Raw genomic sequence first — 14,584 nt, forward strand, 5'->3', positions numbered from 1 at the left:
AGAACATTTTAAGATTTGCCTTTGTGGCCGCTTGCCCAAGTCACTCCTGTGACACACTCGGGCAACCCTGACTTCTTAAGCCATTCTGCAGGCTGCTGTTGTCCCGACCAGCAGAGGCAAGAGCCAGATCCTCTCAGACATTTCACTAAGGTTCGGGTCCACAGAGCCGCCTCACAGGCGCAGCTGAAGCCAGCTTCGCTGCTCTCAGGCCCACCACGGTCCAGGGCCCAGACAAACACTGGAGGTCCTGGAGGGGCAAAGATAACAAGGAGCTGCAGCTTACAGAGCCAAAGCACTCCCACCCCAGGCTGCTCGGACGTGAAAAAGCACATGGCCGCTTTGTGTGTGTGTTCAGACGTGGGCAGCGTTGATGGCGGCAGGCACAGCAGATCCGCCGATGCCGTTTGATTGGGGGGGGCTAAAGACAGTGGTTCCAACTGAAGTTCCGCCCTTCGGCATACTGGGCAGCGCCAATGATGTTGCTCTCACGAGGGTGCTAGTAGTATCCGTCTAGTGGGTGGATAGTGACCCTGCTGAAATATCCTGCACCGTAGAGGGCCATCTCCTCCTTAGTGAACCGCCTGGGCAAAGCATCAGTGAGAGGTTGAACCCACAGTCCAGCAAACAAGTGCCCCCGTTTGCCCTTCTCCATGGCCTCAGGCTGGGCTTCCACCTCCCGGTGTGCTCTGACCATCTTTCCCTTCAATCCCACGACATGGAAGACTGAGGTCTTGAGGATCATGAGTAAAGCCAGCCTGGGGTAGAGATCCTGACTCAAAAAGCAAAAACTATAGAGGCAGTGTCATTATGGCAGGGAACGTGAAATACCCATCAAATACGGCCACCTTTCACTCAACTGTGTACCTTTTGTGACAAAAAGTACCTGATGGTCTTAAACGAACACAGCAGCAGCATATCCTAAAAGCATGTCAAGAACAGTGAGGTCCCATGTAGCCAGCCTGTCCGAACGCATAGAACCTGATCTCCCTCAAATGCTCAAATTTGTAGGCATTTCCAACCTAACTGTGCATGAAAAGTCTTCACTGTGCGCGTAGTCCCGGGTTGGTGAGGTGCCGCTGTGGCCAGTCTGATGGTGCAGGCATGGTCAGTTATGACGTAGCCCGTTAGTAATCGACAGGACCCAGCCACAGTTCACTTGGCTTTCAGTCAGAAAGGTCTCTTGTTTGTGGCCCCTCAAGTGGCAGAGCAGTTAGGCCAGTAACTAGTGGCTGGCTGGACCCATGAGGAGGTTGAATTCTTGCCTGCTGTGACTAGTTCCGCCCGGGTCTCAACAGTCCAGGCTATGCCTACTTGCCCTAGTCTACTCTGCAGAGGGCCGCCCCAGAGGTGCATGTGAGCAGGACTGAATTCCCAGGCAAAGCAGCCACTGGGAGGGGAAGCACCTTCAGGAGCTGGGCCTAGGTCTCAGGTCCTAGCCTGCCCTTGGCGACTGTGGTCTCTGGCCTACTGCACTGTCAGGTGAATGGGCCCCTCTGCCACTCTTGCCAGGATGTACCCACCGTGCCATCACCAGCTGGCCAAATCTGAGTCCCAGTAAGCCACTGCTTTCTGTTGACATACCTACGGTAACCAACACGAGGCCAAGGCTGCTGCTCCAGTGACCGTTGCTGAACCATGAACTTCACTAGTCTGTGCCACACCTCCACAGCTGGCAGCGTGCTGGGGCGAGGCTGTAGAGCCCCGAGTCCTGTCAACAGGGCATCTTTCATGCAATAAAACCCTGAGACAGGAGTTCCAGCACACCCGTGACTGACTTGCAGCCCTTTGACAGTAGCTTGTTCCACTTTAAAAAAATGTTTTAACTGTGCATGGTGGCACTGGTGTGACAAGAGGGTAACTTAAAGGGCAGCCTGGGCTACGGTAAAGCCATGTTGTGGGACAGACTCCAATCCCATGTCCAGGAGATGCCTCTCATCTCCGCAGGATCCTGCACACTTGACACATACATTCCAGTACGCACAATCTTTTAATTTCCAGATACAAAGTATATGGAAATATTATGCAAGAACCCAACGAATACAGCTAAAGCTTCTGATAACCGAGCAACTGCGGTCAACCTAGACCAGTGACCACCTGAGGCATCCTAAATTAGTCTCCTTAGGGCAGCTCGGTCCACACTGAGGGTAGTGGAAGCTTTCAGGTTTGCGTCTTGATTACAAGCTTTTCCTGAGACGAAGGTGAAACCGTAAGACTTTCAAGCTGCCCTATAGGCAGGCCTAAACCTCACCGAACAGTACCATAACAGGAAAACCTTCTTTTATACAAATTCAGTTCCTGGTAGCTGCCCCAGGAAGAAGGACAATGGTTATTTGTGACTCAGCCAACAAAGGAGCAGCAGGAACTATGTGTTCTTTACCGAGACATCAGTAGGTTTGCCTGAGCTACATACCCCCAAGACCTGGTCTCAACACTTTTAAGGCTGGAAAGGTAGTTGTGAGTTTGCTTCCTACCATGTCCAAGGCACCTGTTAATACTGAAAACAAAAACCATTTCAGGATGTCAAATATAAAATGCTCAGAGGACAGACACTTCCAACTGTAGCTACTTCATTCCCGAGACCACTGGAAATGTTTTCCAGTGATCATCACTCACAGATTGAGACCGCTGCTCTGGACATCAGCCTGAGAACTTGACTATGCAAACTGGTCTCAGCCACTACTCCGACCAAAACCTAAGGACAGACCCGAACAAACAGGCCAACTGGCTTAAAAATTGTCCACAAAGTTAAGCAAAGTCTCCAGCTTGTCATGTGACGTCCTGCAAGGCACAACCCAGCAAATGCTAAGGAGTAATAGTGCCATGCTACAAAATCCTAGCTACACAAGCCTTTATTTAAAAGGAGGAAAACCTAAAACCCTGGAATATACTGGTTTCAATTTATTTACAGGGTGTGGTGGCATGTGCCTTTAAATCAGACACATCCAAATCCCCCATTGGAGGCCGGACAGAGCTACGCAGTAAGACCACGTCTCACTTATTTAGCTCAGGAAAATGCATACCACCTTCTAATTTAATGGATAAAACCCACACAAAAGATCACAAGTTCAGCAGGTCACACCGAATCACCAAAGTCCCATTTTTAAAGCAATCAATGTCCAGAAGCAAACCATCATCACAAATAGAACCTTTTATTTGTCACGATTAAAAATCTGGCTTTTAAACAGATTCTTGGACTGGTGGTTCATATCCATCAGCTCGTTCAACTTTAGCACCCGTCTCGTCACCAGTCGCTTTCCCAGAACTGCCACCTTCTCCATGGAGCTCCATCAGTTTTCCCACTTAAAAACAAAAAAAATCGTGTTAAGTATCATTACTTAAGATGGTCTCTACTACATAGATGGAAGCAAACAGGCCATTATTTTACCCTTAAAAGCCTACATGCAGAGGGCTGAGGAGTGGCTAAGAGGCACTGGGTTCAGTTCCCAGCATCCACAGGTGGCTCCAAAGCCCTTTTCTGAACAAAGTCCAAAGTCCCCAGGAACCCACATGGTGTACACAGAGCAGGCAAATAAACCATGCACATAAACCAACCAGAAACTTTTATCTCATGAATCATGATTTCACTTACATTCAAACTTGGGCTTCTTCAGCATTTTTACTTTCCTCACGAAGACATCATGAAGAGGATAAATGGACTGGCAAGCCTTTTCTATGTCTTTCCCGATGCTGTCTGGAATTCTGCAAGACAAGCAGACTTTTAAAAACACACTGAAGTCTTGCTTCTCACAAGAAGCAACTTTCTTTAAATTTAAAAAAAAAAAAAAAACCTTAGAAAATATCTAATTTGCAACACAGGCATCCTAATTAAAGATGGTTAATACCTAAGAAAATTACTATCTAGGTCTTACACTTTTTGCATAATTCCCTCTTAGCCATCTGTATTGTGCATGGGAACATCAGAAAAATGTGCATTATCAGTGGACATCAACTGGGACCGAAACATTTTCTCATCACACGTTCCCACACAGAGAATTCTGTTACTAAGGCGTGTATGGCTATCCCCTGTAAGGTAGCTTTTGAGGCTAATTAAAAACTAATTTAAATTAAGGTCCAACTCCACCTTGACTCATGTCTTCTACAGAAGGATGTCTCAACAGGCATTCAGGATGGTTTTTAAAGAAAAAAAAAAAAAAAACGTACAACTTATTAACCACTTCTTTCAGATCATTTGTCTGCACTTCTCGGGTCATGATTTCCATCATTTTCTTCCGGATCTGGCGGACCTGCTGGTGCTGCGCATAGGATGTCTTGCGTATTTGGTTGTTGCGTTTTTTAGTGAAACCAACACAAAAAAGACGGAGCAAGTAACCATCAGTCGTCTTGACATCGACATGCGCTTCAATCATGGTCTAGGGAGAAAAGGATACTGTCAGCACTAACAGTTTGCTTTGGGGTGTGTTGCTTGCTGAGACAGGGTCTCACTACGCAGCCTTGAACTCAGTCCTCCTGTCTGTGCACACCACCTCTAGCAGCCTTCGCAACAGTTTTTAACAGCTTCAATGTTAAGTGCTAAAAGCTTGAACGTCAACCCATTATGACATAAACTATAAATATCCAGTCTGCACAGCTACCTTAAGTGAAATTCAAAGAACCCAAAATCACTCTTAACCTCTAAACCATCACTGTCATCACCTGAACCCAGGCCCTTTATTTCTGCATCAATACCCCCCAAACAGAACAGCTTTGAAAGTTATGCTATAAGGCAGTGTAGACAGGATGGATTGTAAGTTTGTTTTCATCTTTTAAAAAGAAAAAGGTGTGTGCTCTAATTCCAGCACTCTAAGGAGGTAGATAAGGTTGGCTCTCTAAGAATTTGAGACCAACCTGGTCTATACAGCAAGTTCCATGCTAGTCAAGGATACACAGTGAGACCCTATCTCAAGACACCAAAAAACCAAAGACAAAGTAGGCCAGATATGCCTGCACTCAGGATACACAGACAGATCACAAGCTCAAGGCCAGCTTGGTCTGCACAGAAAGCACCAGATCACAACAGTTAGAAATTCTTTCTCCAAGAAAGCAAAGTAAAATGCTCTGCTATATTATATTCAATCCCTTTTACTACAAACTTAAATCATGCTAAAAATTAAAACACATAATTCCTAAGGTAAAATCTAAATAAAACCTGTAACTGAACCATATTATTACCTTTTAAAAGACCATTTTTAGTTGCAAAATAATTTAAATCTTTGAATTCATAAACTACATACCTTGAGTTTTAAAATACAGCTATTATTTGTCATGAGTGGTGGCACACACCTTCAATCCTAGCACTCAGGAGGCAGAGGCAGGTAGATCTGAGTTTGAGGCCAACCTGGGCGGCATAGGGAGACAGTCTCAAAAAATAAAATCTTGACATTTCACTACAAACAAAAGTTATCTATTTTTTAAACAACTTATTTTCAAAATTGCATAAAGTATAAGGGAATGTCAGAAATAAATGTAACGGCAAAATCAGTATGTTCTCATCTGGGACCGAAACACTTTGTCATCATTCATTCCCATATACCATGCCAACACTGTTACCTGGACACATAACAGCTGTTTCCTGAAACATGGGTTACTGTTTTCTGCCTTAGTCACTGCTAAGCCCATTTATCTGTTACTTCACAACTCAATGAGCTGATTTTACAAACGAAACCAAAATCCAACGCAAGCTTACTACTTTCCATAGAGAAAACAAATGGTGAAGCAGCTATGATTTTAGCCCCACACCAGAGGCCTGTGCGCTGTCAGACAATCAAGTTAGCTAGAGCGGCCTTTTCCCCACAAATTCTGTAAAGATGGCAGCCCTAAAACAGTCTCTAACCTGGCAAAGCTGCCCGCCTCACCTATGTGAGGTTAACAAACAAATACTTGGCTCAATGTTTGGAGTGAATGCCTAACATGTGGAAAGCCCGGGGTTCTGCTAGCACAAAATAAAAGCAGGAACTTGAACACAATTTAATAGTTTATGTCACTGATGTCAAAACTCAGGAGAACCCAGTGATAAAAAAAAAAAAAAAAAAGGCCCACCAGTTCAAGATGAAATCTAACTCCATTCCTGTTCTGATGTTCTGACCTGGCCACCACCAAGATGCCCTTGCCCATGCACCATCACCATGGTTTTGGGGCTCACCTGCCACTTTTTGACCATGGAACACATCTTGTCCCGGGTAAGATCCATGCCGTGGAAGTTGGTCAGACAGTTTTTGCCCTGAACATCCTCAGTAATTAGCTTGAATTTTCTAAATGCGACTTCATCATTCTGGAGATCGGCAAGGCTCACTTCAAACACACGACCCTTGAGGCCATCAGAGGCGATTTCTAGGAAAGAACCACAGACCCCGTCACCTCACCCGTGTCTTGCCGCCACAAATGTACCAAACAAGCGCCCCGAATGCCAAGCCTGCAACGGCTGGGCCGACATTTCCGCAAGGCCCCCATCACAGGACAAACGGTTCATCAGGATGTGTAAATACATGTTCAACACCCGAGGTAGAGAACGCGGGACGCGGTACTCACTGGTTCCTTGAGTCCTCGTGACTAGTGTTTTCCCAATGTTCCTAATATTGAACATAGCCGGGGCTTTCACATCGTACCAGTCTTTCTTAGAAAATGGATCGACCCTGGAGTTGAGAAAAACAGCCTCAACGTTCTGTGCCAAGCGTGAGATTACCACGGCCAGCTTTCAAACTCCCACGATCCTCACTGCTGCTGCCGGCAGACTACTCTTCAGCTGGCTTGCACTAACTCGGAATGACGACCCCGCCGTGGACTTGCAGGGCCGGCTCGGCTGCCAACGGACAAGCCGGGAGACGGAAGCCATTCCTTCCCCGCTGCTCCCTGACGCAGTCCCGAGGAGTCACGGGCTGCTAAGCAAGCGTCACCGACTTGCCAGGCTCCACGAGGCCCGGCACAGGGGCGCCGCGGGGTCCCGCACAAGCGCGGTGACCGCGAGCCCACGGCACGCGCGACGGAAGGCGGGCTCCCACGCGGCGCGCGACCAGCGGCCGGGCCGGGCAGCGGCGGCCGCCCAGGGCGCACCGGGCAATCCGCCCCGCATCCTGGCCATCCGCCGCACACTGCACGGCAGAGTCCGCCCACCGAGTCCTGCGGGACCCAGAGGCCCGGGTCCGCAAGATGCATCACTTACACTTTCTTCTTGGCTCCCTTCTTGCCGCCTTTCGTCAGGCGCTTGTTCTTGCCGACCGCCATGGTGCTGCTCAGAGAGCCAAAAGGGCGGAAGTACACCTCGCGCGAGAACTTACGCAAACGGGGCGGGGAACGCTACTACGTGACCTTTGCTCCTCCGCCCTTCCGGCTCTAATGGTCTCGCGAGACTACGGAGGGGCTGGCGCCCAGCCGCATGCTTCCACAGCGCCCTCGTGTGTCGGGAGGCCGCGCAGCGGGCCGCGGGCGGGCGGCAGCGCCCTCGTGTGTCGGGAGGCCGTGCAGCGGGCCGCGGGCGGGCGGCAGCGCCCTCGTGTGTCGGGAGGCCACGCAGCGGGCCGCGGGTTGGCTGGGTGCCTGCGCCGCGGCCGGGACCTGACAGGGATGCTCACATCTGGTGCTTGCGGTTTCCGTGGCCCTGAGGGTGGGGAGTCTCCGAACGAGGCTCTCAGGTTCTCATTTGCAGGATGTGTTTCTTCCCCAGGCCTCTGGAATCAGAGACAGCAAATCCGTGTTCAGGTGGCGGTTTGCACAGTACTTAGCCTTCAGCCCCCTCAGGTGTAAAACGGGAATAACGATGCGGTGTGCTTCGTGGCTGGCTCTGGGCGTGCTGCTCCGGCGCTGACGGGTGTCAGCTGGGGCTGCTTTCTGAACGTTCGTGAAGAGGGAGGCTCAGCCACGAGTGCTAACACGTGTCTGCAAGCGCAGAGCTCCGGAAGCAGGAGGAGAGCAAGAGGGGGGACAGTACGGTGAGTTCCAAACCAGCCTGACCCCCCTAGCGAGACCAGGCTGGCCCCGAACTCCCAGAGCTCCGCCTGCCTCTGCCTCCCGAGAGCTGGGATTACAGGCGTGCGCCACCACGCCGGCTCCATACATTTCTTACCCACACAAACAAAGGCGTTGCTAGCACCGGCTCCTGCCCAGTGTGGCCACTTCCAGTATGAGGCCTACACATCTGTAACTGTGTCTTTGTTTGAGTGTGGTTGTGCCCGTGCCTCCCCCCCACCCCCGGCCTGTGTGTGGAGGTCAGAGTACTCCCGCTCAGGAGTTGGTGCTCCTCTTCCCCACGTGGGTAAGGCCGGACTCAGGCCAGGCCTCTGCAGCTGCCAGCGGCTGAGCCAGGCAGCAGAGGGGAACTCTTGGGGGGTTTTAGTGGGTGGGGACTAGTGTGCTTAGAGATAAAGCCTCCGCGTGCCTGAGGCCCTGGACTCCATCCCCAGCACTCCAGAAAGGCACAGTGGCCTTCAGCACCTAACTGCCCACCAATTTTCTTAATGTAACACCGCATTTTAAAATACGATTTCTTTCTACTTCATGGGTACTGGTGTTTTGCCTGCATGTATGTCCGTGTGAAGGTGCCAGATCCCTTGGGAGGTACAGACAACTGTGAGCTGGGAACTGAGCCAGGGCCTCTGGAGAGCAGACAGTGCCTCTACCCGCTGAGTCTCTCCAGCCTCTCCCATTTTTATGTGTTTCTTCATTTTGTTTTGTTTCAAGACAAGAGCCTTGCCGAGTCATTTGGTCTGACGTCAAAGGCACGCTCCTCAGGCCACAGCCTCCTGAGGGCTGGGGTTGCTGACACGGGGCCTCGTCCAGCTTAGCAAAGCACAACCTGTGAGGTGTCACCAGCTCCCTCAGGAGTGTAGCCTTATAAACCTGGCTGTGAGGTTTGCTATTCCGACAGCTCAGCAGCTTAGTGAGTCCCCTTCTTTAACTTCCTCTCTGCCAAAGCCAAAACCAAAACAAAGGTGACCAAGCCAGAAACCAACTCCCTATTCACCAGGCTCCCAAGACGTTTTAAAATCGTTTTTGTTAGTATTTTGCAACACAACCTGCTCCTGGGTTACCTAGCAATTTATAAATCATGTGTCGCTGGCCAGGTGGCCACACCTGGAAGGCGTGGTTACCTTGCCCCTTAAAGGGGCACATGGTCTTAAAGGGGCACCCTGACACGTGGTCTCTCTCCCTCTCCCTCTCCCTCTCTTTCTCCTCTCCCTCTCCGCCCCCTTCCCTTTTCTCTCTCCCATCATGTCCTGCTCCCCCTTCCCTCCATACCCATCTAATAAACCTCTTGCATAGAAGATCGGTTGCATGTTGCTTTTAATAATAGATATAACAGTTTTCTTTTCTTCAAATATAAAGTCTAATTATGATTCAAGAGGAAATACTTTTTTTTTCACAGCATACTTTATTTTAAAATCTAGTTATTTATTCACTTTGCATACTGATTTCAGCCCCCTTCCGACTCTCCCACCCTCCCACCATCTTCCCCCACTACTCATTTCCCTTCTTTTCAGAGAAGGGTGTGTGTGTGTGTGTGTGTGTGTGTGTGTGTGTGTGTGTCCCGCCTCCTGCCATCCCGCGTCAGGACTAAATGTGTCCTCTTTCACTAAGAGGACTGCCCCAGTTGGGGGCAGTAATCTGATAGCAGGCAGCTGTGTCCATGTGCCAGCCTCTACCCAGTTGCTAAGGGACTCATGTGAAGCTGAAGCTGGCCATCAGATCAAAACAGAGCTGCGACCCGCAGCCAGAATCAGCTGCAGATGTGGGAGTCTTGTGGAAGAGTTGGGGGAAGGACAGAGGGACCCAAAGGGGACAAGAGCTCCAGAGGAAGACCAAAAGTCAGCTAACGGGGGCCTGTGGGGCTCACAGAGACTGAACCACCAACCTAAATGCACACATGGAAACTCTTTGAAAAAAGAACATATTGACTCTGGTTTGAGAGGAGGGCTACTGTCATATTACCCTGTATTTGGGAAATGACAAAAATATCCCATTTCTAGTCTGATTATAAAGACAACATATACCCAGATGTCTGAGCCTAAATACAAGGAAGGCAAAAGCTGTGTAGCTGAGGGCACATCAGAAGCATTAAAGGAAATCCTGGAGCCAGGGCCGATGATACCCAGCCTCCAGAATGCCGAGATCAGATTCTCTGCCTCCAAACACTTAGGGCTAGAGGTGATGCTCAATGGCGGCGAAATCTAGCATGAACAAGGTACCTGTCCATTCTTCAGCACCACAAATGAAATGTGTGTCTGTGTGTGCATGTGCGTGTGTACGCGTGTGTTGATAGAAACACACAAAGCAGTAACAAGGAGTGTTTGGCTGGAATTGTTGTTACTGTTGCTGTCTTGAGATGGAGTCTCTCTCTATATTGGCTTCTCCCCAGATCCTGTCTGAGAGGACCCTCCCACCTAACTTCCCAAGAATCTAGGATTCCAGTCATGCTCTTCTGGCGTCTCGCTGGAACGTGAGGTTCCTCTGTCTTTTGTCTTTTGACTCTGTCGTTAAGGGCGTGTGTGAAGTCGTGTAGCTGAGACTGGCTCAGTGGGAGCTCTTCTCCCAGCCGTCCACCCCTCTCTGTGAATGGATGCCTCACTCCTTCCGGCTCCCCCTCTTGAGCCCTGCCGGACGGTGCCGACCTTCATAACTCTCCTGTGTAGTTTAACATCTCAGCAAACACTGTGAGAAGTCCTTGGGACCTGAAGTCTCACTAGACACAGCATCAAGATACGGTCACCTGGACGGGCTTCCCCCCCAGCAAGGAAGCGGATCATGACTTTCTTCTGTGTTAACGGGGCCATCTTTGTTCAGTCCCTCATGTTAAAGGTGCTTGAACTCCCCCATCTGTGACGGCCTGCCTGGCAGGCACACTGGAGGGTGCACCCTGAGGGCTTTTCTCTGCGTAGGCTCTGCATGGAAATCATTAATTCCCAGCACACCCTCACAGCCACAGCACCGCCTCCACTCTCCAGGCTTCTATTTTCTCTCCCTTGGACACGGGCTTCTCTGTGTAGCCTTGGCTCTCCTGGACTCACTTTGTAGACCAGGATGGTACCTGGAACTCACAGAGCTCCTCCTGCCGCTGTCTCCCCGAGGGCCGGGATTAAAGGCGTCACCACCGCTATCCAGCCATATCGCATATTTTGATCATGTCTCCCCTCTCTGAACCCCCCATCCTCTAGTCTCCCCCCAACCCAGCTTTATGTTCTTTTTCACCCATCTTTAAAAAACCCACAAAAAATGAAAATCAAACAAACAAGCAAAAGACTATTGCCAAAACAAAACAAAACGAAACAAAAAGTCCACAAAAATAACAGTGAGTTAGTGTGGCTAACTACCCTTGCGCACGGGAGCCCTGGAGCGTGGCTGGTCCCCAGTGATGGGTTCTTGGTTGGGCGGGCCCCGTCTGTGTCCAGGTCCCCTCAGTGCCAGGACTCTGCAGGCTTCAACCTGCGCAGCTCCTGTGTATACCTGAGTTCTCATAACGAGGCAGTTCTGTCGGCTCTGGAACGGGCTCTTTCCTTACGGTCACCCGACATCTCTGGTCCTTTTCACATAGTTCCCTGACCTTCAGGGGATGGAACTATCCCAGTTAGGAATCTAGGACTGGGTGCTCCAAAGTCTCTCGTTCTCTGCGCACTGACAATTGTGACTCTTGTGAATCCACATTTCCTTTGGGAAGCAGCTTCTCTGATGTCGGTGGAGAGGACAGGGATCTATGGGTGTGTGGGTATGTCGTGGGAGTAATTTTACTGCTACGTTCCTGTAGCAGAGCAAAAACACTCGGGTTCCCCTAAGCCTGTGGCCTATCTGACTCAGGCCCTTGGCTGCATTAGCAATGTCAGGCCTGGGCTCCATCCCATAGAGCGGACATTAAGTCAAAAGGTGGCTGGTCACTCCTGGAACACTTGTGCACGGAGGTCACCGTCACGGGCTGCAGGTGTCCAGCAAGCTGACACTGATGATCACCCCTTTCTCCAGAAGCATGCAGGGACCTGCCAGCACCGTCAGTGCTGGGCGGGGGGTAAAGCTACCGCTGGGCACCACCTGCCCTCCATGCTTGGTGATCTAAGGAAGCCTTCTCTTCAGCAGGGTCTTGCCATCAGGTTGTAGAGAGCAGCCAATGGCCTTGGCCGCAGCCTGGGTTGTTTGGGGGTTTTCACGGAACCCCCTTTGCCAATGACTCAACAAGATGTAACCTATTCCTGGCACTGGAGGTTTTACTTGGTGGCTTCAGATGTCTTCACAAGCGTGTGTACCTAGGGAGCTTGTGCACTAGTGGTCCACAAGCTTTTCCAAACGGCCTCTGCTCCTCCTTCACCCTTCCCTCCCGTGTCTTCCTTAGTTAAGTCTCTTTTCTGTCTCCCCTTCGTCCCTCCATATTACTACATTCTGTTTTTCTGTCCTTGGGGGACTCCCCCCAGCCCCACTCACTCCCTGAGTGCACGCCGGGGCCACTCAGATTGTAGCACTTATTCTGAAGCTTAAAGCTAGCATTCATGTAAGAGAGAGCACACAGTATTTGTCCTTGCTGGCCTGGGTCATCCCACTTAGGAAGATTTTTGTTTCTCTCTCCACCCATTCACCTGCACATTTTCTTTTCCTTAACAGCTGAATTGTGTGGATGCCCCACATTTTCAGTAGCCATTCATCCAATCATCACATCTGAGCTGTTTCCGGTTCCTGGTTGTTACAAACAAGGAAGCAACGAACACAGTTAACAGCTGCATCTCGTGGAACGTCGGTTCCTAGCTTTCTGGGGAGCCGCCGCACGGATTTACATAGTGTCGACACCTGTTCGTGTTCCCGCCAGCAACGGATAAGCCCCACGCATCCTCACCAGCATGAGCTGTCATTTATTTTATTGATATTAGCAATTCTGATTGCTGTAAGATGAAATTTCAAAGGAGTTTTAATTTGCATTTTCCTGATGACTAAAAATGTTGGACGTTTATTCAAGTGTTTCTCAGCCCTTTGTCTTTCAACTCTTGAAAACTCTGTACTCTATTGTTATTTGAGTCATTTCTTTCTTTCTTTCTTTCTTTCTTTCTTTCTTTCTTTTTCTTTCTTTCTTTCTTTTGGTTTTCAAGACAGGGTTTCTCTGTGTAGCTTTGGCTATTCCAGACTCATTCTGTAGACCAGACTGGTCTCAAACTCACAGAAATCCACCTGCCTCTGCCTCCCGAGTGCTGGGATTAAAGATGTGGTGACACCACGGCAGGCTGTCCTTTGTTTTCTTAATGTTCGGGTTTTGTTTTTAGTTTTTATGTATTCTAGATTCTAACCCTGTGTCTCAGTCTCTATTTTATTGCAGAGTTACCATGACCAAGACAACTCCTGTAAAAGAAAATATTTAACTGGAGGCTCATTACAGTCTCGAAAGGCTAGTCCACATTATCATGGCAGAGAGCACGGCAGCAGGAGCCATGGTGCTGGCGTTGCTGAGAGCTACATCCTGATCTGTAGGCAGGAGGCAAAGAGAGCAATAGCAGGCCTGGCATGGGCTTTCAAAATGGCAAAGCCCCCATGCACACTTCCTCCAACAAGGCCATACCCACTCCAACAAGACTTCTAATTCTTCTCACAAAGTTCACCAACTGTGGGACTAAGTATGCAAATATATGAGCCTACAGGGCCATTCTCCTGAACCCTGCCTGTCCTCTATCAGAGATATCAGTGGTAAAGCTCTTTCCCCATTTTGTAGGCTGCCACTTTTCCCTGAGTCATGGTGTCATTTGTCGTAGGGAAGCTTTCAGTGTCATGAGAGAGCCTGACTTTAAAAACAAACAACAAAAAAAGTGAAATGAAGAATCAGGACTGGGGAGGTCTAGAGTTCCTTGTACAGTATGTACAAAGCCCTGGGTTCAAGCTCTGGCACACAAATGAAACACAACTAAGGAGCTTAGCTGAAAATACTCCTGGCTGCCCGCACTCACTGCTTTTCCTCAGCATGCCTTGACTCCTACAAAGGAATTACACTTCAGCCATCAGGAAATGGCTTAAAATGCCCTGAACTAGACAAGCTTCCTTCACCCGTCACTAGCAGGCACATTTCTCTGACATTTCCTGGTAATGTCATTTCATTTGAAATTTATAATTTGCAGGCTGGAGAGATGGCTCAGAGGTTAAGAGCACTGTCTGCTCTTCCAGAAGTCCTGAGTTCAATTCCCACCAACCATATGGTGGATCACAACCATCTATAGTGAGATCTGGTGTCCTCTTCTGGCCTGCAGGTGTACATGCAGATAGAGCACTCATACACATCAAATAAATAAATAGATAAATAAATCCTTTAAAGATTGTAATTTTGACTACCCAAATAAAAATAAGATATCCCCTGATAAAAAATTTAGTTCTAGTCAGTGAAGAAAGAAGTCAGCTCTAGCACTGATCATCCTGGGTGTTGGTTTTGCTTCCTTGTTATTTGTTTTTAAAGTCAGGGTCTCTCATGAAGCTGAAAAGCTTCCACATGGCAAATGACACTGTCACTCACACAAAGTGGCAGCCTACAGAATGGGCAAAGCTTTTTATCAGCTATACTACATAGACCTTGTTTATCTCCTGTCATTACAGACTGGCAAAAACTAGAGACCGTGGACAGCGCTTGTTCCTTCAGACGTAATAC

General features: G+C 49.2%; 1 protein-coding gene, 1 long non-coding RNA gene and 2 other non-coding genes across 4 annotated transcripts; 1 reads left to right on the plus strand and 3 right to left on the minus strand.

Moving 5' to 3' along the window:
• Positions 1 to 3,133: 3,133 nt before the first annotated feature.
• On the minus strand, positions 3,134 to 7,309 carry LOC110558176 (small ribosomal subunit protein eS1). The gene is made up of 6 exons (XM_021652953.2): positions 7,157 to 7,309; positions 6,526 to 6,629; positions 6,140 to 6,327; positions 4,162 to 4,370; positions 3,590 to 3,699; positions 3,134 to 3,299 (listed from the first exon to the last, which is right to left on the minus strand). The coding sequence occupies exons 1-6, from the start codon at positions 7,216 to 7,218 to the stop codon at positions 3,178 to 3,180; spliced, it is 795 nt and encodes a 264-aa protein (XP_021508628.1). The 5' UTR covers positions 7,219 to 7,309; the 3' UTR covers positions 3,134 to 3,177.
• Positions 3,914 to 3,980, minus strand: LOC132652570 (small nucleolar RNA SNORD73). Its single transcript, XR_009590171.1, has one exon. It is a non-coding gene; the product is annotated as a small nucleolar RNA SNORD73 (small nucleolar RNA).
• Positions 5,448 to 5,521, minus strand: LOC132652569 (small nucleolar RNA SNORD73). The gene has a single exon (XR_009590170.1). It is a non-coding gene; the product is annotated as a small nucleolar RNA SNORD73 (small nucleolar RNA).
• A 196-nt stretch (positions 7,310 to 7,505) lies between the features above and the next one.
• Positions 7,506 to 13,174, plus strand: LOC132652494 (uncharacterized). Its single transcript, XR_009590137.1, has 2 exons — positions 7,506 to 7,922; positions 12,571 to 13,174. It is a non-coding gene; the product is annotated as an uncharacterized LOC132652494 (long non-coding RNA).
• Positions 13,175 to 14,584: the final 1,410 nt, after the last annotated feature.

Source organism: Meriones unguiculatus, chromosome 2 (genome assembly GCF_030254825.1).
Source record: "Meriones unguiculatus strain TT.TT164.6M chromosome 2, Bangor_MerUng_6.1, whole genome shotgun sequence".
NCBI classification, from domain to species: domain Eukaryota; kingdom Metazoa; phylum Chordata; class Mammalia; order Rodentia; family Muridae; genus Meriones; species Meriones unguiculatus.

Excerpts from the sequence above, each read along its gene's own strand:
- LOC110558176 (XM_021652953.2), bottom strand. The coding sequence starts at position 7,218 with ATGGCGGTCGGCAAGAACAAGCGCCTGACGAAAGGCGGCAAGAAGGGA. Across the intron at positions 6,630-7,156 it reads AAGGGAGCCAAGAAGAAAGT|GGTCGATCCATTTTCTAAGA; the intron begins GTAAGTGATGCA and ends TCTCAACTCCAG. Across the intron at positions 4,371-6,139 it reads CCATGGTCAAAAAGTGGCAG|ACCATGATTGAAGCGCATGT; the intron begins GTGAGCCCCAAA and ends TTTTCTCCCTAG.